Below are 26,586 nucleotides of genomic sequence, written 5' to 3'. Positions count from 1 at the left end.
AGAGCAGAGGAAACGTCCAAATCCAGTATTTCAGGCACCAAAGCCTGTTGTAGAGATGCTGATTCCAGCCTGAAAGCTCTTCATGTGTGCGATGTAGATGGCAGCTTTGGTATTAGCCAGCCTCATGATATCCCATTTTTCTACCAAAGGTTGAAATTCCTCCTTAGAGGTAGAGGGGAAGCCAAGCTCTGCAGATGCACAAGATATGTATTGCCATGTTTTTGCACTGAAATAAAGGAATGTGTCAAAGTTTGCTACGTGGTCCTTCCCCAAGAGTCGTCTCGTGTCAATGAGATGCTGTCGACAGTGACTGCACGAGGCTCCTCCCCGCTGGTTCTTTGGCTCCACATGTTTAGTAAGGTTCACGGAACATACCTCAGCTTGGTGGGGCATGAAATCAAAGCCATTTACGAGATCTTAGTGTAGCTTCCTAGCCTTGACCAGGCACGCTGCGAAGGGCTAGCAGCTTGTACCCAAAGTGGCGTTCCCAGGGAAAGAAGGTGCTTCACGTTCTTTTAGGCCCAGAAGCGGAGGTACTGTTGTCCTTAGTGCGTACTTACGGCAGTCGGAGTATTTTAGTCACTCCACTCTGGTTTCTTTTCCTTTGGCAGTGCTGTTGTATTGTGATGACATTGCGAGTCCCAGTGGTTATTATTCCCTCTCATTTTGTGTACGATCTTGTGGATTTATTTGTTCCTTTCTTTCCTCTGCTAGTCCTAGTGACAGCAGCACACGTTAACTTATATTTCAGAGTAAATGATGTAAAACTTATTGTGTCTTTGTCTGGAACTATATTGATGAATAAATATCTGATTTAATTGCACATTCAATGGATTCAATAAAAAGCACAACTACTGGTGATGATCTGGGAGCTATCTGTGTCTGTGGTGCCCGTCAAACCGAGGTGTATATGTAGAGTGCTGGTGTATGGCATGAAGATAGCAACGCTATTCCCAGGCTGCTGGTAGCCAGAGGGATGCTCAGTTTGTAGCCGAGCATGGATGGGTTGAATATATCCCCAGCCTGGGTAGCCTGACCACAGGTAGTCTTAAAGGAGCTGGCTATGGAGACCTCTGGTCCAACCCATTCTGCAGTTTTGTGGACTTGCAGTGCAGAGGAAGCCCCAAAGGTGTACGTGTGTGTATGTGTGTGTGCGTCAGGTGTATCACACTTGAAGAAGGCCGTGTTGGAAAACCGGGGCAAATGTTGAGTAGGACGTCTCACCTGTTCCAAGCTATTTAGAGATCTCCATCCAAGATGTTTCCTGCAGGTGGCAGAAGAGAATGACTCCTCGCTGCACCTTCCCACCACGTTTTCTCTATGAGACACTGCCTGGGCAAGAGAAGCTTTACAGTGAGACCTATATTGCTTTTGACAATAAGGGCCAAATTCTTCATCCCCTTCCTTACCCTGTTGTTGCTTTTTCCTGAACCTTCTAGAAATGTAACTCTAAAATTGGGTTGTTAACCAAAGACAAATACACTTCGAAGTGTTGGGGTGGGTTTTGAGGGGTGGAGAAAGGCTTGGTCTGCTGGGCAGACACACAGCTGGCTTCCACTCATAGAGCTGTTGAGCTCTAACCGCTCCAGGAGGCTGGACTTTTTGGTTGTCTGGTTTGTTAGCAACACACTGCTGGTGTTCGCGTCGCTTCGGAGGCGTCGCTGCTGCCATCAGTAGGAGATGGCACGGGCAGAAGCGTGCTGTCTGCAACACGGTGCAGTGAAATGGAGCTGTAGGGAATATAGAATGATTTACTTGGGTTTTTACCCTCAGATAGGTGTTCTTGGGGCCAGCACTGTGCAGAATTGGGTGAACCTAAAAGCACCGTTAATGGGTGGGAGATGTTGCAGAAACACCCACAAAATTGTTCGTGGACAGGAGGTGTTTTTATATGAGAAAATTTGGATCTCGGTCTGTCCAAACTATCAAAAGGTGGTTTGGTGACAGCCCGCAGTAGGTTATTGGTGGGGGGAGAATATGAAGTCTAAAGCCTGTTTAATCCAGTAATCTTGTGTTGTATGCGTGAGATGGCACTCTATAAATAAAAATCTTAGCGTTCAACTGTAAAATCTCCTATATTTGCTACATTTTACCGTCATTGTCTTGCATTCATATGGCTGTTGCTGTGCGCAAGTAGCTGGATGACAAACCACGCTCCCATAGATGTCGTTCAGCAGGACTAAAAGGACCTTTGGAGGCAAACCACACAAGCTGGCAAGTGCATATTTTTGGTTTTTTACCTTCTCTTTAATGACGTACCACAAAAAAATGCAAGTTGAAATATATTTTTCTCCAAATATATATATTTATATAATATATAATCTTAGTTAACTCAAGTATATACATTGTATAATAAATAATGCTTATAAAAAGAGAAATTTTCTGAATATAAAATAAAAAAAAAAATCAACCTCTACAACTTTATACAAAACTTTGGATAAAGCAGATTGATGGAAAAAGATCTTCCATTCAGTGCTAGGATACCTGGCTACAGTAAAATAATTACAAGGCAATAAATGTTCTATTTAATATTAAATACCTTTTCTTGATTAAAAAAACAAACAAACAAACAAGGGATTTTGTTTAAAGTCAGGTACTTGGAGTCTTTCCAGACACAGAATTTAATATATACTTTTAAATAGAATGCATATCAGAAGACGGCTTATCTCTGAATCGGGGAGGTTTCTTAGAGCTCTCCTGGGACCTTTACTTTTAGAAAGCTGCTGCTTCTCAGGCTGTGTGAGTCCAGGAGCTCTTCATCGTGCTCTACAGAGGAGGGACCAAGAATTTTGCTCTGATTCTGTCCAGCCACAGGTTTGGGTGACAGGGCCATGTTCTGTGCTCCCTGTGAGGGGTCTTTTCCCCATTTTATTGCTCTTTGCTGCACCGCGTACTGCTCTTCCCCATGCACAAAGAGGTGAGTGGAGTAGAAGACGCAGCTTTAATGCTTTAGACATATTTCTGTGTTAAATCACTGATGCATGAGAAATGATAGTGGAACGTGGTTGTTGGTCCTCATCATCTATGGAGGAGCCCACCAGGACAGAGATTAAGTTTTTAGTTTCGAGGGTCAATATGCCGTGAAAACGTAAGCCAAAAATGAGGGGGCATGTGGTCGAGGAGGGGGATGTGGCCTGGGGAGCAGGTGGAGGGAAAAACACTGGTTCTTCTGCACTGAGACAGGCCGTGGGGTGTGTGTGGTCACACCTGGGGCCCAAATCCCTGCTAAGGGTACGGAGCCTCTGTGCTTGATGTGGACTGCTGATGAACGAATTGCTGATAACTCAAGAAATCCTGTGGGAAAGAAAGGGTCTGCTTGGGATTGTGCTGTCAGATAAAGGTCTCCCTTCCCTGTCTGCCCTTGCCTCTTCTTTGCTGGATGAAGTGGTTTGGACAAGTCTGTCTGATGGGAGAAGGTTGACAAGAAGGCTTGGACAGAAATTTTTTCGTGCCATGGCTTCTGTCTCCCTGTCCGTTACTGATGCTCAGAGCTGGTGTACAGCTCGCCCGGTGGGTACCCTGTCCCCAGAGAGGTGCTCTGAGCTCCCTCCGGGATATAAAATCGTATTAGGGAAGGCTTAGTAAATAGGTGCATCATCTGGGTGGATCTGCCCAGATCCTTAGAAATGTCTCTTGGGGAGCTGTGTGGCAAGGAGGCTGCTGGCGCAGTGGTGCATCCCCGTGTAAGAGGCGGCAGGCTCACCGAGCACGCTCTGCTCTTATCCTAGGCCAAGCGCCAGAGGATCGGCTCTGGGCTCTGGTTCCCTGAAGTTCTCCTCAGGGGAATTGTAGGAGATGATCTGGGGCTGTGGGGAGTAGAGAGGGCAAAGTGGAGCTGCAGGGAGAGACTGGCTGTAAGGCTCTGTTCCCGTGCCCTAACAGGCTTGTTTCTCCAACACCATCTCCTCGGAGAAGGAAGACAGGAGCCTGGCCGGTGTGGGGAGCTGGCTCCTTTCCTCCTCCTCACCACATCTGCTGAGACCAGGGTGGCCATGCCAGCAGGCAGGGGAGCCTGTATTTGCTCAGTTTTCTCTGTGTGAAATTCATTTCCACCTGAAGTCCCTGTATTGGCATCTACATGGGCAAGACCTCCGGAGGAGGATGGAGCTGGAAGCTCGGTGCGTGCTGTGTTAGCAGCATGCTGAGGGGTGTGGCCATGCCTTGCTTGGTCTCCACTGTCCCTGCTTCTCCCCAGATGGTCTGTCACACCAAACAGCCCGAGAGAAGTCAGCAGATCAGTGATCTACCGTGTCTGCAGTGCCAGGTCTGGCCTTGGACCGCCTTGTGTGGGTGAGATGCTGAGAGCCTTCTCTGCAGCCCTGGTGCTGGCTGTGTGAGGGCGTCTGCCCTGTCCAAGGGCGTTAGGATTTTTTTATGCCATCCTCTGAAGTGTGAGGCCACCACGTGGGGGCTGATCACAGGGTTGATGGACCCCTTGGCCCTGCTGTGGAGCCACCTCCCATCAGTTGCAGACCTACCTACGTTTACTTGCAGGTGTGGACGTCGTAGACGCGTATGCACTCCTGGCAGCTCACGTAGCAGCACCAGTGGAAGATGCAGTGACACTTCTCCTTCCGTTTCTCAGTCCTGGTGTTGTGGCCACGACCACAGCACAGCAGGTCACAGCCGTCGATCCCATGGGAGGTGACGTTGCACGTTCTGTCCCTTGTCCCAAAGGAGCCCGTCTCTGGGTTGGGCTCGCAAAAATTGGGGGAGTTCTCATAGTAGACCAGATCCCGCTCTGTTGGCGGCTTGAAAAGAGCATACTTGGCCCTAAGAGTTTCTACCCATCCCCGAGATTCCCGGTGCTTTTCAACCACCATCTCAGAGGCGCTGTCATATTTATCCTTCAGGTAGTCACCAATTGCCCGGAAATCAGGCTGGGCCCACCAGCAGGTCTTGACCTCGCAGCTTCCTGAGAGACCGTGGCACTTGCACTTCAGGTGCATGTGATCCAGGATGGTCTGTCCAGGGGAGAGAAAACAAGGTGGTCAGCAGCAGTTTATGATGCCCACTGTTTGCTTTCAATCACCTGCCTTTGCTACCTGGATTTAAAAGTCTGATCTGAGCTTGGTCTGGAAAGCATAGGCTGGTTGTAAATGCACAGGAGCTTTGGTGTGTGGCAGAAACATCTCTAGACGGAGATGTCACACTAGAAGAGCGTGGCTGAGCTGGGCAGCTGATCTAATCATCTATCCAATCCAATCTAATCTAATCCCAAGGTCTGATCCTTTCAATGGGGTCCTCCGTGTTGTGTGTGTGTGGAGAGTCAGAGCCCAGAGAAGCTGTGGGTTAGAGGATGTCTCTGACATGTGGATGTAGACTGATCCCCTTGTCGCTTTGCTAACAACCCTTCATTTTATGCCCCGAGTCTGTCAGGTTGCCCTAGAAAGTAAATAAAATTGTGAATCTAAGGACATGATGCTCTCTCTTCCCCAGAAACCTCCTTTGTGTGGCGCAAAATAATCACTGATTTCTGTTAAAATTAGTGAGTTTGTTCTTTTCTTTACAGAAAGCTGTCAGTCATTAACTCAAGTTAGAAATTCGAGCTTCTACCCTTCCACCTCTGCCTGCTGTGGTGTGGGGAAGTGATATCTAGTGTTTGCTTCAAGCACTGGTTGAAAGCTCTTGCTGTAACACAGTTACAGAGCACTGGCTTTGCAGATGACCTAGAGCAGGCAGTGGCCCATGTACCTGCTGACAGTGAGAACAGAATATTTCAGTTGGAAGGGACTGACAACCGTCATCTAGTTCAACGAATCACTGGGTGGGACGATGTTACGACGGGGAGATGCAGGAAGGAGGAGCCTAGGAGGAAAGGCCTCTGCACTGTTGACCTGGGGTCTGGGGTGGTTGAGTTGGGTTTGTACGCTCTGCCTTGGGAGATGTTTGTGCTGGAAGCAAGGCATGTTTGAGGTCTTCTCAACCCCCACCCTTCTGTTTGAAATGCTGTGCCCTGGAAAATAATCCTAGAAAGCTCCTGCCCGGGCATTGTTGTTGTCCCATTACATCACGGGGAGCCAGACTGGGCCATCCATGCAGGCGTGGATGACGAGCTCTGGACCCGCTGAGCACTCACCGTCCTGCCAGCCTCATTGTTGTGTCTGTTCATGGCTGAGCGGGCATCTGGCCGGTTCTCTCGGGCATCTGCAAATTCCCGGGACACCAGCACGCCAAAGTCGGCATCCTCGCTGCATCCCCCCCATTTCCAGCCATCTCCTGGAGGTCCTTTGTGGTGGGAGTCACAGCCGCAGATCGTGGACGTGCCCTCGGCACAGGAGCGGGTGACAGCAAAGGCCACCCCTGCCGACGCGATGGCATGGACAAACGCAGACTCCCGCGTGGCTGGGAATAAACAGTCCATGAGATTATCAGTCAGCATAACACTTGTTTTCCTTCCCAACCTCCTTCAGCATCATCTAAATCTCATTAAAAAGCAAAAAGTTATTTTATTAAATTTTTAATGGACGTTTTCTGAATCAGATGCTGCTGGCATCGCCGTGTGAAGCACGAGCATGCAGGCAGGAATTGGTGGGCGAGAAGTGTTTATCCCAAGTGCAGCATTTCCCCCAAATACGATGGGTGCAGGATTTGATTGAGCACGGGTGCCAATGGGTGCACAAAATGTCAGTAAGAGCTTGAGGGGTCTCAGAAGAGAGTTACTGGAGTAATTCCTGGTCTGGAAACCCAGAGAAGGACTCCATGCATGGAGTTAGACCGCGGGGAGATGAAGAAGCTTGTATACATGCTGAAATGGGGAAAGGTTTCAGATGATACAGGACAGACAATGGCAGAATGAAGCCTAAGAACTGTTAAATGTATCTTAAACTAAACAACATGTGGCTTTACAGCGATGGAATAAAACCAGCCGAGGGTGTGAAGATAACCTTGAAGTTGCTCGTTAATTACTGAACGATCCTGGAGGAAGCCAAAGCAGATGAAACTCAAGCCTTGTCTTTGACTCTGTGACTGTTGGCATGCTCCAGGGACACAGCTGTAGTGAATGAATTTCAGCAGGCCTAAAGGAGCAAAGCTGGAGAAAGTCCTGAAAGCATTGAATGCCGAAGAAAGGGTGAAATGAATGCCCAGGATGCCTCGGTGGACTGGGAGCTGGGGAGGGAGGTGTGTGTGGATCCTCTGCTCAGAGAGAGAAAATGTTTCAGCAGAACAAAGATACCTGGCCAGGAGGTGGGAACAAAACAGAAAATCTACATGAAGATGAAGGTGTGATGAGTTTGCTGAACTGGAGCATCTCTGTCCATCACTTCTTCTGCCTGTGACCATGGTGGAGTGACTTTCAAGCCCTCCCCTTCCCTGGTCATTCTGTGGGACCCTGACCTGGACTTTGGACAGGAGCAGCCAAAATGCACACGGGTATGGGGAAGCCACCAGAAGTCATAAAGATGTTTACATTGGCTGGATGTTATAGCCAGGTGGGTCTAAGAAGGACAACGAGGCCGAGCACGATGGGTGGGAAACCAGACCAGAACTGCCTGCTCTGTGCCTGGAGCCTCCAAGCTCACCTCAAGTGTCTGAAGCCAGGGAGCTGCTGTTCTCCATGGTGAACCAAAACCTCTCCAGCAGCCCTGCACACTGCAGTACCCTCTGCTGAAGCATCGCAGCCCTTCCTTGCTCAGCGGTGGTTGCCATAAACGCAAAGAACGTCTCATTCAGGGTGGGTTATTCTGGACAGAAATGACCAAAGCCCGTTATCGAGGTGCACCCCTGAGATGGCAGCATGGGTGGCTGTTCTGAAGAGCACACGCAAAGGAGCAGCTGGCATGGAGCCATCAAGACAGATTGTCTTGGCCTGCTACTACCAGAGGAAACTTCTGAGATATTGGAAGCACCAAATAACAATACTATGAGAAGACCTAGAAGACCTAGACCTAGCTTTAGAGGATGCAAAAGGAGATGACCTTGTCCACTTACTATGGTGGCGTTTTCCTACCATGAGGTCTATGAGTTTTACGTCATGTTTTTGGGAGTCTTGCACTCTGTCTGTAAGTGGACAACACATTGTCAAATTGAAAGGGTATTTCCTGCATTCTATATCTTGGTATGTTGACTCTTCAGGAGGCCGTTGAAGGAGTTGTGACATGCTCTGAACTGAGCTGGTCTTTTTGCCGGTGCTGTGGCTGACTGATGGCTCTTCCACTGGTCTGAAAGCACGACGATGACTAACTTTGAATTTTCAACCCAGATTAAAGCCCAACCAATGTATACCCTTTGTTCCTGTGCTCGCATTGACTTCTGTCTTCAAGCAGCTTTTATTGACCCCTGTATTTACTTCATGGTGCTTGTGGAGAGCAAAACTTCCATTTTGCGGTGCTCAAAGAGACGGATTTGTTAAGTCTTTCCATAAGATGTTGTCCATTACGCCTGGCTGCCCATCTGCATCTGTTCTGGGTTTGATTCCTCTCTCCAGAAGGGTGAACAGAAGCAAATGCTCCCTTCCAGCTGAGGGCTGACTGGGGCTGAAGGAGAGCAAGTCCTGCCACAGCTCAGAACAGCTCAGAGAGATCTCCTGCATTAGGGCACAGACTGGCAAGTCCCCCATGTGTTTCCCTGCTCAGCACACTGACAGAAACCTTGGTCCCTGAACATGCAGTCTGAGTTCTTGCAGTAGTGGCCTGGCTGTTCAGCTACAGAGCTCTGCTCAGGATGTCTTTACGGCTTGCTTTTTTTTGTTTTGTTTTGGTTTGGTTTTTGGTTTTGTTTAAGTTTTTTTTATAAAGCACACAGTTCTACTACTCCTAATTTTGAAATCAACAGGAGTTTGACTGTTGACTTCAATAAGGCTGTATTAAATACAAGCTTGGTCTGAAGAATATCTCAGTGTTGACTTTCTCCTTGAGGACATCTTTTGGTTCAGAGCCTCTCTGGTATGTCACAGTCTGCGTAAGTACAGCACCCTGGTGAATGACACTGGAGTGATTTAACCCTACGTGCCATCTTACAATGATGGAGACTTTAGGTCTTTAAATTCAGAGTAGGTGTTGGAGTCAATCCAGCCTCACGCCCAATGTATGGGAGACCAGGGAGGTGCTGCAGGCAGGTGGTCGGGGGCCGCAGTGTCTGGGGTACCGCTGCTGGTGGACGGCGCCCCTGGGTGCGCTGCAGGAGGTGTTTCCAGCTGCCTCGAGGGTGCAGCTTGACTGAATGATCAGGACGGTTGTCAGTGGATGTGGGACAAAGCCAGAATTTTCTGCTGGCTCAGACCAATGATGACCTTGGAGACCATCCCCTCCTTCCAGAGCAGGAGCCATGAACTGTCCTCTCAGCTGCCCCATACAGCCCTCACCTGGTCTTGCCTCGTGCCCTGGGGAGGTCTTCGCTGCACCAGGTCTTGCTTCTCGGCCTGCAGTCTTCTCTGCAGAGGTGGGATCTAACTTCCAGAAATCAGCCATCTCAGACTGAGCTGATTTCACCCCATGCAGGCAATCGAAAGAGGCAGCTCGTGGGTATGTGCCAGCTGCAAAAACGCACATCTCTCCTCTGCTGCTGCGTGGGGAACTTGGATCTAGGGGCCTAACATGATCCTAAACCAGGGCTGCTCAATCCTGTCTTTGCCAGTGAGACCGCGCTGTGGTTTTCACTTTCTTTTCAAACTCTTCCCCCCTTCCTTCCTTTCCCTTCCCACCTCTGACATGCCAGCGGAGATCCAGCAGCTACCTACCAAGGTTTTCCTTAGATATCTTTCACCAGCTGCTTATACTGGGACCACTGGGGGCTACGGGCCAGTGGTTGAAGATCACTGCTCCAACTGGAGTGTTTCAGCCTGACAAAGGCTATTTGGGTGGCCTGTGATCTAAAGCAGATCAGATTAGAGGAGCTAGCGAGCCCTTCTGGCCTCAGACCAGGACAGCTCAGGGGCAGAGGGGGAGGACACGAGCCGCTCTCCTTGCTGACGTGCCTTTGCTTTCCGTCCTCGGGGGTGTGTGAAAAAGCGATGGGCACAGAACGGAGGGTTGCTGCACATTTTGTAAGTCTGTAGGTCCGTGTGCAGAGCACGGATGCTGGGATGGGAGCGGAGCCGGGGCTGGCACCGCTGCGGCCAGGCAGAGGCGTGATGCAAGCTGCCCTGGGGGGTTGCACCCCTCTCACAGCTGCCCCTCCAGCACCCCCTGTGCCCCCACGCCTGCCCGGCGAGCTCTCCGCATGATGCCGGGGCCGGGGGGGAGTGAGCTGCAAACACAAACGCCTCGCCTTGAAATTCTCCCCCGGGTCTGGGCGAGGAGCCGGGAGAATTTCCCAGAGATGAAATGCGGGAGCAGCGTTCCCAGAACCAGGGGAGGGGCTGCCGAGGGAGGATTAGAGCCGTCTTGACAGTGCACCACTGCGACTGTCTCCCAGCCAGGCCCGTTACCTGCTGGGACACTCAATTTGCCATTGTTCCCGCGGTGTCACACTGTATTACCAGCATAATGCAGAATGTTTCCGCCGGCCAGCGTACCCACGGCACAGAGCACTGGCATTCCCCAGGAGCACCTCGTAGCAACGGGGCAATGTTCCCCTGTCCTGCCATCACCCTCCAATCCCGCCAGCCCGGCTGGGAAATCCCTATTGATGGCGCTCCCCAGCCCCCCGCCACCGGATCAGAATGGCTAAAGGGCGTGTGAATGCTGCAGCAATTTGAAACGACTGCAGCGCTGGGATGGTATCGCTCGCCCTGCCTCACAGTAGGGGAGGAAGCTTAGCTCTTTCTCATCGGTATAAGCTTATTTTTCTCTCTCCCTCTCTCCTTTCCCTCCCCCTCTCTTTAAGCTGTTGAGTTTATATCAAGACGGCCCCTGATCCCACACACCCCTGTTTAGATGCAAATGACTGCAAGTGTCATGGCTGAGAAAAGCCATGGGTTATCTTGGTGTGGGTCTGCCTTTTCACAGCTCGTGTCAGGGGCTTAGCCGAGCACACAAGGACCCCCAAAGGCAGCCCGGGCCCAGCTGCCTTTTCTGCACCTGGCCTCGCTGCCGTCACGCTCCTCGCAGCCACGCACGACGAGACGCTGCCCTGGCCAGCGCTGCTGGCAAGAGGCTTGAGCCCAGCCGGGGTTGAGGAGGACCTTTCTGGAGAACCAGTGGCATCTTCCTGGAGAAGAAGAGCGAGCAAAGAGCAGCTGCGGTGCAAGGAGGCAGGGGAAGACCGGTTCCCGCATCGCTTCAGACATGGGGAAACGTATGAGCTTGCTACGGCTCCTGCCAAACTCAGTCCTGCAGATCCAGTCCTGCCTGAGGCTCAAAGACCTCTTCTCTGTCCCAGGAGTCAGTCTCCAGATGCCTGTGGGGCCTTCCCGCCTCGTGCACTCACAACCAGCTCTTTCTGGGCACTGTGCTTTAACCAAAATCACGGACTTTACCACTAACCCAGAGAATGGCAATTGCTTGCCCTCCCAGAGCAGCAGCAAGTCACCTGGCTGTTGGCTCAACCTTGGCTTTGGGGCAGGACTTGGCTGGAAGAGACATTGTCTTTTAATAAAAACTGACCTTATTTTAAAATGAAAAGGGAGGGAGATGAGAGAGGGGGAAAGCAGGTTTTTCTTCCCTCCTTGTCCCAGACTGCACACCTGCAGTATAAATCATCTTGGGGAATTTGCTTGTAAAAACATGATCTTACCCCACATTCTGGGGTTGGTTTTTGGTTTTTCTTTTCATAGCCCAGGTTAGAAAAAAAGACATGCAAAAAAGAAAACTTGCAGGAAGATAATCAGTGGCCTTAGGAACCCAAACCCTCGCCAGCTCCGGCTGCCACACGTTTCATGGCAAAAACCTCATGAGTCTGAATTTCAAGTAGGGGACATGGGAGCAAACTGGGTCAGTCAAGGCAGAGCCTTAGCCAGCGTTGGTGTTCAACAGCTCCCAAATGGGAGCGCTTCAGTCCCCTGGGGGTTTCGCTGTGCTGTATTTGCTGTTTGTTGCTTTGCTGCGGATTTGAAGCCGTGCAAGAGGCTGCAAAAGGAGAGATTAGAGTCATATGGTGAAGCCGGGAAGAGAAGTGAGATGGGGATGTGATGGGAGGCTGTGGGGAGACCTGGGGACAGGAATCTCGGGCTATTTCAGGGAAGGATTCTCTGTGCTCCCACACTGACACCAGCGCTTGAAGCCTGGATGATATGCCCAGAAGGAGCAACCGAGAAAGGCCTGAATACGTGTGCGACGAGAGGGTCTGCACAGCCGAACCACCGCAGATGGCTCTGTCGTTTTCCCACACTACATTGCTCTTCAGACTAAGCTCTCCTTGAATGGAAGCAACTGTGATTAACATTTTTGCAGCTCCTCTAAAATGAAATTATCCTCAGTTTCTTTTCAGGCTGTATTAGGAATGATTTTCCATGCTATTGTAGTGAGAACTACACCTTTGAAGTTTTTTCCAAAATAGCTTCAATCTACCTCAGGGAGTAGCAGATGACATTAACCTCTTTGATACTCAGAAGTGATTTCATCCAGGTAGTTATCATGGCTTAAACACTGGCTATTTTGGGCTTAGTTTTTAATGCCTGATGACCTAATGCACAGTGCAGACTGCAATAGTGATTGTCATCTTAGTTTGAGCCTTGCTGTTAATTAATGATTCTGAGTTTGTTGGGTTACACCCCTCTGGGTGTCCTGGAAGTCAACAAGAAGGGAACGCAGCGACAGCTGCCACAGATGCTCAGGGCTCGGCCAGACGTAAAAAACACAGCCGGGGATGATCGCAGATCTGAGCTCCAGGTTATGGGCTCAAAACTCTTGATTTCTGTTGTTGCAGCATCTTAGGAAGGTGGGACAACAGCCTGGGAGAAGGCGATGCAATGAAGGCAGCAGAAGTGTCCAGCAACCCTATCCACAGCCCCCGTGGCAGTGACGGGCAGGGCTGGTCCCCAGACTGATCACAGCTAACGAGATCTATCAGGGCAGGACAAAGCCTTTTTATTGCCAACGTTCGCTCTTCAGCTGAGAAAGCAGCGGCTGAGGAGGTGATGTTTTTCTCTGCGACTACTCATGCTGCGAACTTGGAGAATTGCAAAGGCTTTCCTAGTGTTACCCATCGCTACACAGATGAAATGAGTCCCATCCTGTCTCCGCTTATTAATTTTCAAGGCAGCAGTGAAAAGACATTAGCACATTTAAAAGATGTAAATAATAACCACAGTCAAATGGGTTGGACTTTGATGTATCGTTATTTGCAGATGATACTGTTTATTTTTAACTGTTCTACTTACAGGTTGGTGAGACACGACAATAAATACATTTTTCAAGCTAATTGCCTGGTAGTACTGTCTAGAAGACTATTGATGTGTCATGGTTTGATTGGGAAAGCTGTATAACAAATGTGCTCAATAATTTTTCTCCATCTGTCAGAAGAGTTTCAGAGCGATGGGTGATATTTTAGTTTGTCAGCTTGGAGTGCATGGAAATGTTGAGACATGTCCACACATGAGGTTTTGCTCTAGTCCCTGCAGCTGAAAGAATCTTAAAATATTCTTCATAAATTCAAAGTTCAGTTAGCTCATTATGGGGAGGATGGTTCATATCCAATTTTTAAGTGCTTTCATGCTGACAGAAATGGTGGTGAGACATTTTCAGTACTTGAATGCTGTAATGGTTCTTTCATAATGTGTTTAAAATTTTTATGATAGTTTTTTGGATAGTTTTTTAAAAAATTAAAGCTTTCTGATCTTGTAAGTGTTGAAGATTAGGACATGCATTTATTAGGCAGCAAGTTATAGCGTGGCAAACCTTGATGACAAGTTATTTGATAGTAAATACAGCAGTTACCCCAAAGTACCTCCTGGCAAAACAGCGGGGAATTGAAACTTATGGCCCCTATTAGCACTATAATATGACTTGACAATCGTGATTTCTGCAAAGAATTGCACTTTAACCCAAATGAGTAATTTTCACTGAAATATACTACTGATGTTTCAGGAAACTATACCATTACTGGAAGGCTGAAGCTTGAAAAAGAATACCATAGCTTTGTAAGAAAGATTCACCAGGAGTTATGCACACTCCAGGAGACTACGGGGAAATAGTCTAATGTCCCAGCTTTCAACCCTAATTTCTCAAATTTCTTAAAGGCTGTACCATAAGATTCCCATTTCCAAAGTGTCACTGGAAAGACCAATTTATTTTCAACAGACTTCACTGAACTGCAGAGACTCAGTCCGTGTTGATACCAATGAAGCTCAGTGTTGGGAATGGTTTTGGTTGCAATTATGAAGCTGTGAAACCAAGATGTTCTCTACAGACATCCCTTGTGCTAAACTCAGCATGGAGTCAACAAAACCCATGGGACGGGATGGAGAAAAGGGGAGGGTTTTATCCACCATTTGGTTCAGTTTCATGAGAATGCTTCTTAATCTAAGGTCTTGGTTTGCTAACTGGACATCTGAGATGTGGGATAGGTTATCTGCCACCAAAGTCCTCCAGCATCCTCCTTTCAGGCCGTATTTGTCTGCAGGCTAGTGGTGCCCAGCTGTCTTGGGGCCCAGCATCTCACTTGTCTCAGTGTAATGTCCAGGCTGTGACCTCACTGGGAATCCCAACTTTATTGTGCCTCATCAACATGCTTACAGTGTGCCTTGTCTCTGCCAGTGGGTCTAGAAAGGTGGCCTTTCAGGAGTAGGTGATGAAGAGGAGCAAGCATGTGTGTTTTGAGAGAGGAGAGGGAAAATACATTTATTTTCCTTCTTTTTGTTCCCAGCCCTGACCATTTTGGGCTCATCTGTGAAAAGATATGTTGAAATCCCAACTAAGCCTGATCAGGACCATGGATTTCAACCATGGCTTCTCACTGGAAGAGAAACTTCTGCCCACTGGGCTCCTGGGGTAGACAGTGCATGCTTCAAAGGGCCTGCTTTGACCACAAGGAACTTGACCGTAACCTCTCTCCTTGGCTTTTCCTCTGGGTCTACTGGAGCCTGTTGTTTGGAAGCACTGCACACCCTGGGCAGGAAGAATGGAGCCCACGATTCCAGACCATGTGAGCATGCATGGGGTTAGACCTTCCCCTTCCTGTACTTTATGCTACCTGGCCCTACTGAGAGCTCCTGGGATGGGAACAGACCCTTTCCTCATTACCCCTTTTGATGTAACACATGAAAAAAAATTGGAAAAAAGAAATTGCAGAAATTAGGGTTGAGGGCTAGGACATCAGATTCTTTCCCCAATGTGTTCCCAGTAGGATATTCATGGCATGTCCAAAAGCCCAGTGGAGATGTGACAGCTCTGCCCACCCTGGCAAACCTGCTGCCCCACAAGCCCCAGCTTCGCTGTTTACCTTTGTCCAGGACTGGCCCGAAGATGGCCAGGCTGTCGTCGATGGTGGTGCAGTTCCAGCGTCGGCCCCTGAACTGGTGCTGGCACTCCTGGATGCCCAACTTCACCCCCTCGGCCACGCTGGGCATGATCTCAATGTAGTTGCGGCAGAAGCGGAGTTGCTTGGGGACGAGGCCGGGGATGGAGCCGCAGAGGATGGGCTGGGACCCCAGGGAGCTGTACTGCTGACCTAGTGCAAGGGACCTGCAAGGGACAGAGGACAATGTGAGGGCTGGGAAACCAGCTGGCACTCATGGTCCTGCCCCCCCGCCCCATCTCCACATCTCCAGGAGGAATCTGATGAGCCAAGGTGAACCCGTAGTTCAGGGAGACAAAGTACTGAAAAACAGGGAATTCCTGAGAAAACAAGAGAGTTCCTACAGAATAGCACTGATGTGAAACGGACTTTCACACCTGAAGACACCCTGGTCTTTTGTGGGCACAGAGGGAGGGGCTCAGCTTTCTACATGGAGGCACCTAGAGCCATTCAGTGTGCTCCCAAGTATCTGAGACATCCCCACGGGTCTGGTGGAACTGTCAAAAAATCTGCAAGGAGCTTTATCTGGGGGAGCAACACCTGGAGGCTGGAAATACACTGGCGTGTCTCAGCTGTCAGGAGACACTGACGTGAGAGCTTCTGAATTGTGGCTAATGTGGGAAGTGTCCTGTCCAATGCCAAGTTTGCCATTTAATGGAGAGGGGCTGCTCTGGGGTCAGGCATGTCAATGCCACACGTCCCAGGCTGTCTTGACCCTGTGCAGGTGGTCCCAGCAGAGACTGAACCACCGTGGTTCCACCCTGATGGACATCAGCCTCTAGCTGCAGCTGTGCGTTGGGCAGATGTGCTGGTACATGGAGAAGGTGCTGGAGAAGAGATTTGAGAGGACCTTTTCCTACTGGTCCAAGGACCTGCCAATTGCCCAGCGTTAAATATGTGGGTCAAATTACTCATTTCACCAGAAATGGTCACTTAAGGGTGAAGACATATATTTGCTTAAAGAAGCACCAAGATACCTGGTGTTACACACAAACAAGGGTAGTCCTACAGCTACTGCTTTGCCTAGGATCCAGACCACCCTGCAGGGTCCCTGTGGTAAAATCTGTGAATAAGCAGACAGTTCTGTAACAGGGCAGACGTGATGAACTCAATCGCTTCCAGTGCAGAAACCTCACAGTCCAGATACTAGCACAGGCAAATATTAAAAGCTTTGAATGAGTATGTTCATATTTTTCTTGCACCAGAGTCCACAATTGGACATAGGACTCAAGATGAGGTCTAACCAGTGCTGAGTAGAAGGGAAGGATCTCCTCTCTCTGCCTGCTGGCAATGCTTTTCCTTATGCAGCCCTAATGACTTTGCTGCAATGGCACATTGCTGCTTCATGTTCAAATTTTTTGTCCACTAGCACCCCCAGATCTTTTTCTCTGTGCTCCTTTGTAGCAGTCAGCCCCCAGCCTTTATGGGTACAGAGGGTTATGTCTCCCCAGGTTATTACACCCCTGGTCCCTCGGTTGAATTCTGTGATGTTCCTGACTGCCTATTGCCCAGCCTTTAGATGTCGCTTCAAATGGCAGCTCAGCCATCTGGGGTATCAACCACTTATCCCAGTTTTGTTGTGTTTTCCCCTAACCCAGCTGCCCACACCAGAAGATTGTGTATGAGCTAATAAATCCTCTGGTAGTCCTTAGCTAATTCAGGTTGGGAGACACCTCAGGAGGTCTTTAGTCCAACATCCTGTGCAGAGCAGGGCCAGTTTCCAAGTTAGATTAGGTTTCTCAGGGCCTTATCCTTCTACAATTTGAAAACTTCCAAGGACAGAGATGCCACCACTTTATGACACCTGTGGTTGTCCTGAACTGCTCATCCAGCCTGGAGTCTTAGGCTGGATGCTGAGCTGATGCCAGTTGGTTGAATTAATTATACACTAATGATTTTAGGGAATCCCAGGGTACCTGCTCTGCTGAAGACACTGAACAAGAAGACCTGATTCCCACCCTGTCTGGGAAGCTCATGCCTCCAATCCCTACCCCAGTGCCATCTTCTGCCACAGCTCCCTGCTTAATGGTCTCTCAGCCCTGTTTCTCCTGCACCTCTCTGCCCACCTGCCCAGCCGTGGGGCAGCTGCCTGAGACTTCAGGACTGTAGCAGTGCATGCCGTGTTTTGACTCCATCTCCCACATTCTCAGGTGGGACACACAGAAGAGGGGCAACCAGATATGGTTGGGAGATAACACCATGCAACAGGCAGCACACTAAGGACTGGTTCCTAGAGCTGCTTTGTGCTTCCAGCTCCCACCAAGTGCAATCTGGTGGGGGGAAGCTCAGCACTGCTGGGAAGACTGGTCGGGTCCAAGCAACAGTTGCAAACATCCTTAACTTCGTTCTCCATCCAGCAAGGCCAGTAACGTGGGGAACAGGCAGGAGAGTGTGTTGCGTTTCTCCAGACACCCACTCTCGCAGACAGACTCCACTCACGGGGGTGGCACGCTGCGAGATGCTTTCTCCTGCCTGGGTTTGCACAGTGGTGGAAGTGAAGTTCATATTCAGTGTCAGCATTTATGAGGATGTGTCTGCAGCAGCAGTTTCTCGCAGCAGTGGTTGTGGACTGTTGGCCTGGTGTGCTGGCCCTGAGCTCCACGCCATGCCACGCATGCAGGTTAATTCTGCTGTAGCTCGCTGGTGTAAAACCTGGCCCAATTTTCATCTGGATGAGCAGTTTGATCCCTCAGGGAGCCTGGAGAAAGCAGCAGTGGCCTTGGGAGAGTAAGAGCTAGAACTGCCCACAAAGTTCTGGGGACCTCCTGGGAGGACCCATCCTCCCATTCAGCCACAGACTTGGTCAAATCCCTTCTTTAAACTCCTGAGCCATCTCACAACAGACTTCCCTGCCTGGAAGGCCCAACCGGAGATGTGCAGTCAGTTTTGGTCCATCTGTTTGGAGGTTGGAGTAATGATCTGTTGTGTGAGAGAAGGCTCTGGGGAGGGTGGAGGCTGCTCTTGGTTGCAGGCGGTCACGCACCAGCTTGTGAAGTTGCTTGCCCCCAAAGAGGAATCCGTCTGCTTTTGATGGCCTGTCCTAAACTTTCCCACCTTTTCCTTTTCTTCCTCTTTTGCAAGGTCTCCATCACTCCTGTGTCTGCTCTTACTTTTCCTTGCTGATGATCACTGAGAGCACCTTCTCTCCAGTCATCACCTAATCATCATTTTTGTTCGCATGTCAATGAACTTCTGATTTCCCCACTGCCAATCCTTTTTAGACAGATATAAAAAAGTCTCATTCCTCTTGGCCCATCACTGCCACCTCCCCAGAAGTCCTAGGAAGGCACACGGGTCAGGGCGCTGTGGCTGAGGTGCTGCATCTCTGCTTTGATCTCCTGGGTCCCAGGGACTGATGATTTCTCTATATAGTGGCTGAGATGTGAAGATGAAACAAAATCTATTTGAAATCCAGATTTGAGATCTTGGGGCACATCTTGGCTCTGGGTAGCTCTGACACAGAAACCACAAGAGCACATGAGGAGGAAGCAAATACATTAGGAGAGGAAGCATCATGGGGTGAGTTTGGGACAGATGGAGGACATGGGCAATTTTTAAAGCACAAACCACAACTCCAAGGCTGGCAACTGCAGGAGCGACAGACCCCACACTTCCCTGTCTTTCTTTCAATGCTAGTGTCCTTCCTTGCTGCCTGAGCCTACGCTTCTCTGGCTCCCATCACGTCAAAGGGAAATAGCCATATTTTTACGCCTGCTCCACTGCTCCCAGCTTTACCCGCAGAAGGTAGACTCCTTTTCCGAGCATCAACTCACAACCCAGGCGTTTTGCACGCTCAAGGGCAGGAGCCATAAAAGCCAGACAGCTCTGCCTGGCTGGGAGACTCCCTTTCATCGCTGAGTGTACAAGTGTGAGCGGACAGATGTGCACATAAAGGTAGGCTTTTGTGTGTCTGCTTGTGAGTGCAGTGCACAACACAAGGAGCGTGAGTGCCTATGGCAAATGCATGGGAAATCCCTTTTCTCTTTCTCTGTTTAATCCCTTAAATCTCTCAGGAGTCTCGACACTGTCTGTCAGGCTGGTGACTCCTTTTGTTCCCATCTGATAGTGCCAGACATAGCAGAGCCAGGGATCCAGCAGCCTCGAGTTGACTCTCCATGGTTCTCATTGGTCTGGGACGAGCTTTTGAAGCCCTGGGAGTAAATGGTCTTGTGCAGATCCTCTTTCTGCAATCACTGGTGGGTGCATCCTTGCATTCTTGAAGAGGTGACTCATGTCTTTGCATTGCCTCAGTGTGGAAGATACTGTGCCCACCTTCCCAACTTCATCCTTCCTACAAAGATGGTCAGCAAACCCATCTTCTATTTGGGCTACTGGTTGGAAAGACACATGGCATCAAGGGAAATTAGACCCAGTAGTATTTGAAAGTAGCAGGATTTGGCCAGATTAAAAATGTGCCAAAACATATGAAAAGGAGTTTTTAGGATGAACACTAAGAAAGGTTTCCTGCCAGTGAGAGCAAAAGCTGCTAGGACATTTCTTCTGTCCTCTCTGCAGGAGACTGGAAGCTGCATTGCTCAGAGCACTCAGGATTGGGCTGTGCACCACAGGCTGTCCATGCGAGCTGGGTTTTACCAGCCAGAGACAAACCTTGGTGAGTCGCTCCTCCTGTGGAGTGGGGGGATTGAAAACTTTGCTGGGGGTGATGCCCTGCTTGGCTGATGTCTGGCAAGAAAGCAGCTTCTTGGAAAGAGGTTTGTCCACTCTCTACTGTGTGTACAGGGCATGGTGAGGGCTGACCCAACAGGCTTGCTCACATGTGTTTCACATTCCAGTTTCATGATTAAAAAAAAAGGAAAGTGAAGTGCCAGGAGGGATCAGCTTCATGGGAAACAATATCTGGTGTGGTCACCCCTTTCTCTTTCTTCTGCAATCCCATAAATGTGTTGCTACTTTTAATGAGTTCTGGGAACCCAACTGGATGGACAGGAACTGGTTTTTTTCTTGTCTCAGCCCTGGAAAATATTGACATTTGTGTGAGGAGTGTACTACAGCCTCCAATGAGCTCCAAAGTGGGGCAGCATCCGTGCACGCTGTGACTACCTGAGGTCAGTGTTGCTGCCTTTGCTTGAAATGCAGGGAGAAAATTTCGGGGATGTGTTGCTAAGGGAGTGTTTTCTATCTCTGAACTCGGCAGCTGAAAGCAGGTGAATTTGAGGAGCAGTATTTCTTTTTTCCCACTGTATCGAGGACACCACCAGCCCTGTGGCCAACTGGTCAGGAAAGCTCTGGACTGTAGAACTGTGTGTCTCCAAGGGTGCATTTTGTGCCATGGATCTGGACAGTCCCTGCATTACAACTCTTTACCTCTCCTGAGGGATCTCCCATGTAAATGTAGACATGCTATAGGAATCCTGTTCCCGACTGTGCCATTTCCCTTGACAAAATTGTTAGAAAGAGCTTGTATTTTCATCCCTGGAGCCCCCAGCACACCTGGAGGTCTGTGCAGAAATACACGGCTATCAGCATTGCACAGAGGATGCTGCTGGTTGTGATGACTCCAGTGAAGGAGGGAGGTCACAGCAACTGCTGTGCCTATGGGATGTGTAGTAAGTAAGTAGTAAGTACCACATGCTCACAGACTCAGACATCCTGTGGCTCCCTCCTGCCCCAGGGCCAGAGCAGACCTATGGAAAGAGCCAGCTCCCTTCAGGGCTCTGCCGTGTGAGTGCTGGGGGGCCACGACACCGTCGCCTTTTCCCTTTGTCTCAACATGAATTAAATAACAACTACTCTTCTTAAATGCCTTGAGAGCCCTGGCTAGCAACACTCCTTGAGGGCTCTGAGGACCTGGTAGAAATGAGGCTTTTTTTAAACCATGATATTTCCTCCCACAGCAACTCAGGTCACTGCAGCATAATGTTACAAGGCAAACATCTGTCCTGTTTGTGCCCTCTAACATCTTGTCAGTGCCCCATATCGATCCCTGCAATCCTTACAACGCACTGGCAAAACTATGAATCAGCAGGAGAAAACCAGGTCACGGTTCAGGTCTCGTTTGCCACCTGCTGTCTTGGAGAAAACCTTTCTCTGCCTGGAGGGTTTTTTATCGTACTATTTTTAGATGTGTTTGGTGTTTTCCAATTCTGGGCCATGTTCTGCTTAAAATGGACAATTGCACAGGATGGCATCCCACTGTTTTACAGTGCTGGGTGGCCCAGGGGTGTTACATTGAAATGCACATTGGGATTCAGGAGTTTTCATGCAGGCTCTTTCTCTCTCTCTTTAGTGCTGTATGAGCCCTTCCCAGCTCACACCAATTTTGCCCTTTTCCCCTTCCTAGCAGAAGCACCATCACACACTTGCTTTTCAGGTAAGAAAAGGGCTGTGCAAAATCACTGCAAGCAGAGGTGCATGATGAATGCGAACCTTCCAGCAGAGCCAGACCCTGATTGTTTTGTTGTGGTGCATTTTGAACTGTCTTGCTCAGCCTGATGCAATGCTCAAGGTGTTTTTACCAGTTGGCAGATGTTCGTTTTAAGCTCAGAGATCATGAATCTTTGACAGAGGTGTCCTCATACACAAACAAGTGCCTCCAGCTGCTCTGTTCTGCTGTCTGACCTCTAAGGGGGTATTATATCTGGTATAATATTAATATCATCTTTTAATTCTTGTAATTTGCTGACTGCAGCCCTTTGTGAACAGGGTAAGACACAAATTCTTGGGTTTGTCTGAAGATCAAGAGCAGCAAGAGGGAAATTTTTGCAAGTCAAAGCATGCAATATATATGCACATATGAGCTTGAGAAATGCCAGGTCTTGACAGAGTATGGAGAACAGACAAAGAGATGACAGGATTCAAATAAGGAACATTGCAGGTTACTGGGGAACTGGATAGCTTTAATGAATCCCATGCCTCTGCTCGTAAATCACTTACTATTTAATCTCTACTGAACGTGTCTTGAGCCTTGAGCTTTTCTGTAGGGTGATCACTTGTGTCCCTGGTATGACGACACCAAGTTGTGTGGTGAGGTCAACATGCTGGAGGGAAGGGGGGCCATCCAGAGCGACCTTGATGGGCTGAAGAGGTGGTCCCAGGCCAACCTCATGAAGTTCAACAAGGCCAAGGGCAAGGTCCTGCACCTGGGTTGAGGCAATCCCAAGCGCAGATACAGGCTGGGCGATGAGTGGATTGAGAGCAGTCCTGGGGAGAAGGACTTGGACATGCTGGTGGATGGTAGGATGAACAGGAGTCAACAGGGTGCACTTGCAGTCCAAAAAGCCAACCGTATCCTGGACTGCATCAAAAGAGGTGTGGTCAGCAGGGCAAGGGAGGTGATCCTGCCCCTCTACTCTGCCCTCGTGAGACCCCACCTGGAATACTGCGGCCAGCTCTGGAGCCCCCAACACAAGACAGGCATGGAGCTGCTGGAGCGAGTCCAGAGGAGGGCTACCAAGATGGTCAGAGGGCGGGAGCACCTGCCCTGTGAGGACAGGTTGAGAGAGCTGGGCTTGTTCAGTCTGGAAAAGAGAAGGCTCCGGGGAAACCTTATAGTGGCCTTCCAGTACCTGCAGGGGGCCTACAAGAGGGCTGGGGAGGGACTTTGTACAAGGGCCTGCAGTGACAGGACGAGGGATATTGGTTGGAAGCTGGGAGAGGGCAGGTTTAGACTAGACACAAGGAAGAAGTTCTTCACCCTGAGGGTGGTGAGACGCTGGCACAGGTTGCCCAGAGAAGCTGTGGCTGCCCCCTCCCTGGCAGTGCTCAAGGCCAGGCTGGATGGGGCTGGGAGCAACCTGGTGTGGTGGGAGGTGTCCTTGCCCATGGCAGGCGGGTGGAACGAGATGGTCTTTATGGTCCCTTCCAACCCAAACCGTTCTATGGTTCTATGATGATATCACTGTTACCACAGACTCTCCACCAAACTTTGCAATCATTGGTGGGTTCTCTAAAACAGATAGGAACATCATTTTTTAAAAAAAAGAGGTTCAGCTGCCTAAGCATTAGAGGCTGATCCCCCAGACAAAGGTGAGTCCCATGGGCATGAGCGTGGATATGTGCTTTTTCTGTATTACTGCCCTGCAAAGTGTCTGTAGACTACACAGCAGTGTGACGTGACCCCTTGAACAAGAGAGCTTTTTTTCCAGTTGGTGTGTTTGAAAATTACCTCATTAAACAGCGTGTATGAATTGCATGGTCTGCACAAAATTCAGCAGCCCAAAAGGCCAGATTCTGTCCAATTAAGATTCTCCCTTAATTTAGTCACCTAAGGGCTATAAACCTTTCTAAAACCTTCACAAAGGCAAAAAGTTCACCTAGGAATCACACCCAAAACTGTGGCTGCTTAGAAATAGGTTAGGCATCCCTCTGAGAGCAATCCCAGAGGAACAGCTCAGGGTATTTAAATTCCTCTAGGTCCTGGGTGATTTTTGTTTGCTATCCATGCAACCCACTGGTGCCTCCCTCCTACCTACAGCTGCAAAGACCTCTTCCAGCAACCTGTTCTGGGAGGGCTTAATCCTTCTTCCAAGCGCCACAGCACAGAGAGACATTCCCAGTGGCGGGGCAGTGCCCCACGGGAGGATCTTGCAAAGACCAGGGGTGGTCAGCCTGTGTTGTTCGGGGGCACATAGCACCAGTTGGTTAGAAATTTGGCAAACTGCTCCGTTTGCAGAGAAATGTTAATTGTCTCCAGAAGCAAATAAGAAGAAAGCACTTAAAGAAATGATCCTCTGATCCATGTGTGAGAGTTGGACAGCATGTACCCTGCCTATAATCCCAGATGAAAGATGAGGTGCCATTAATGCATGTGTTTTTATTTTGAGATACCAGGATGATGATTTCTCAGGTGTTGCTAAAATGCTACAAAGCAATCCTGAAGAAAAGGCTGCTTAGGGTCTGAGGGAGGGGCCAGTGTTGTTTTATTTTAGCCTCCAATCAACACTGATGTTGAAGTAGCTACTGAAATGCATCCCAGGCTAAATCTACATTAAGTAAAATGAAAGGCCCCATATCTGAGCACAGGGGAAATTGTTCTTTGTAAACAAAGATTTTTTTCCTGTTGGCTGGGTACCAAATGGTCTGGTTATTCTGGAGTGATAATCTCATTTCCCGATGACCTATCACTGGGCTGTACTGGAGGTAAGGAGGCAGCAAAGCTCAGTAAAGCCATTCTTATAGATGATGGTGCACGACCAAAGCAACGCCTGGCAATAGGCATGGGTTTAGGGGCCTCTCAAAGTGGGGCAAAGTATGACTGTTTCACTCAAGAAGGAATTGCAAGCCCTGTGGCAGCTTGCTGAGAATCCTGCTGCATGCAGCATGTAGCCAGTTGGTGCTAGAGGCTGCAGCAGTTGATCCACTTGGAATTCAGTCCTGGGCTTGCTGTGAGCAGGTTTCCATCCTCCCCATCAACTGTATTGTCTGGAAACGGTGTCAAAATAATGAAATATCTTCTGCAAGAGGAGAAGGGATTGGGTCCTGCTAAGTATGAAGAACTGTCAAATCACAGAGAGGCACCAGTGAAAGGGTGGCTGTCATCTGCTGATGTTATGGTCAATAGGAAACTGAAGGTGGGGAAGCCTGGGCTGCAGGACAACAGCTGAAGCCCCTGGGATCTGCTGATATAGACAGAGGAGGACGAACAAACTCTTCAGTCTGGGCTGGGTCCTAGGAGTTACCACCACTTCTTGGGAAGTGAAGCAGTGCATAATGGATGGGAAAGAGTTGTTGTAAACAATGCTTGTATCACAAAAATTGCCTCAAGGTCACCTGAGGTTGGCAGTTCAAGCAGACAAGAAAAGAACAGGACTGGGCAGGCAGCAGCCTCCGAAGAGAGAAAGGAACGTGCAATTTCTCTGACCAGACATGAGGGTCTGCCGGGTTGAAGGGGGCTGAATACCAGGCTTGACTGCAGGCATGCAAAGTTTAGGGAGGCAGATTGCCCTGCCCTCCTGAGCTGGTGGGTTTGCAGCTGCCAGCAGTGGTCATGTGGCCATCTGGAAAGTCCTCGCTGAATTGTCTCCTCCTCAAATCCATTGAAAAAGGAAGGAGTGAGGTCCTCCCAAAGGGCCTGCCTTGACCACTCAAAGTTGAATAGGTGTTCTCAGCCCCATGGTTCGGTTCCTGATGCCAATGCCAGGGCTCCCAGGGACATGGTTCGGTTCCTGATGCCAAAGGCCAGCCTCCCAGGGACAGAGACACCAATTTCTTCTGAGGTCCCTGAGATGGGGGTCTCCAGCCAGTTTCCTAAGGGCTCAGCAAGCCTTGTCCCAGATTATTGCTAACTGGGCATTGAAGCAGGGTGGTGCATCTGGCAGAGACACTGCAGCAGGAAAATGGAGTACCTGTGAGTGGATGGATCGCAGAGAAGGCAAGAAGAAGCTTGCCCTGTAGTCAGACTGGCAGAGACTGGATTACTTTAAGCTCTGAGCATTTAATCCCAGGGAGACATGAATGAGAAGGAGGTTAATGGGTGCAGCAGTATGGCAAAAAGGGAAAGCCAGAGAAGAAAAAAGCCAGGATGAGGCTCAAGGAAGCATCAAGGCAAGTGTTGGAAGGAGGTAGCTGGGGAGGAGCTTGCTCTGCTCAGTGCGAGTGGGTCTCTGTGAGTATTTACACACAGGGAAATAATAGCCATCATTTTATGTGTATCTCATTCTGTGATTTCAACCATTAAAACAATTACCAAAGGATGCCCGGTAACAACACAGCATCCCTCCTAAAGAGGACCATCCTGTTTGTGTTTTGTCTTCTTCCTCGGCTCTAAAATAAAAGTCACTATTACCAGTGGGATGTATTTTCCCTCACTCCCTTTATAAAGTACGTCCAGATTTCTGCAGGTTCAATGAAGCTTAGGGGCATATAGGGGTGCAGGAGAGATGTATCACTCAAAACTCAAACATTTATTCAGGTTTTATACCATGAGATTGTTTCTTAGCTGAAAGTAGGTGTTACACATGGATGATGTGGTCAGTTTTTTCAGCGTCTAAACCCCGTATGTCTTTTCTTCAATCTCCCACCGACCTACCAAATAATCTGTGTCACATTTACCATCTCAAATGCCTGAATTTTGCCAATAACCTCTGCTGCTACTCATATGGTAGGAGGGTGCTAATCCCCTATTTCTGCCTACTGGACTGGTTCTCACAGGCTGTCACAGGGTGCTTGCAGCAGTACCAAGCTGAGCCCACATGCATTGAGTGGCCACAGGATCCTCTTCCATTGAGCACATTTGGGTAGGGATGAGCTCTTGGCACATGAGAGATGCCTGGCTGAATCCCACCTCTTTCA

General features: G+C 49.3%; 1 protein-coding gene across 2 annotated transcripts in view; it reads right to left on the bottom strand.

Moving 5' to 3' along the window:
- Window positions 1–4,484: 4,484 nt before the first annotated feature.
- Window positions 4,485–26,586, bottom strand: part of WNT3 (Wnt family member 3) — a 53,955-nt gene continuing 31,853 nt past the window's right edge. Inside the window, exons 1-4 of one of the 2 annotated variants that reach the window (XM_009960066.2) lie at window positions 16,945–16,961; window positions 15,262–15,503; window positions 6,080–6,345; window positions 4,485–4,964 (exon numbers count right to left, since the gene is read on the bottom strand). In XM_009960066.2, coding sequence (XP_009958368.1) covers window positions 4,485–4,964; window positions 6,080–6,345; window positions 15,262–15,388 — 873 coding nt within the window. In that variant the 5' untranslated portion in view covers window positions 15,389–15,503; window positions 16,945–16,961. Of the gene's footprint in view, window positions 4,965–6,079; window positions 6,346–15,261; window positions 15,504–16,944; window positions 16,962–26,586 lie in introns of those variants that run through there. The other variant, XM_086478126.1, reaches the window with a different exon arrangement.

The sequence above is a fragment of the Leptosomus discolor genome, chromosome 25 (genome assembly GCF_034619465.1).
Source record: "Leptosomus discolor isolate bLepDis1 chromosome 25, bLepDis1.hap2, whole genome shotgun sequence".
Classification (NCBI taxonomy): domain Eukaryota; kingdom Metazoa; phylum Chordata; class Aves; order Leptosomiformes; family Leptosomidae; genus Leptosomus; species Leptosomus discolor.
This window is presented reverse-complemented; position numbering and strand designations above follow the sequence as displayed.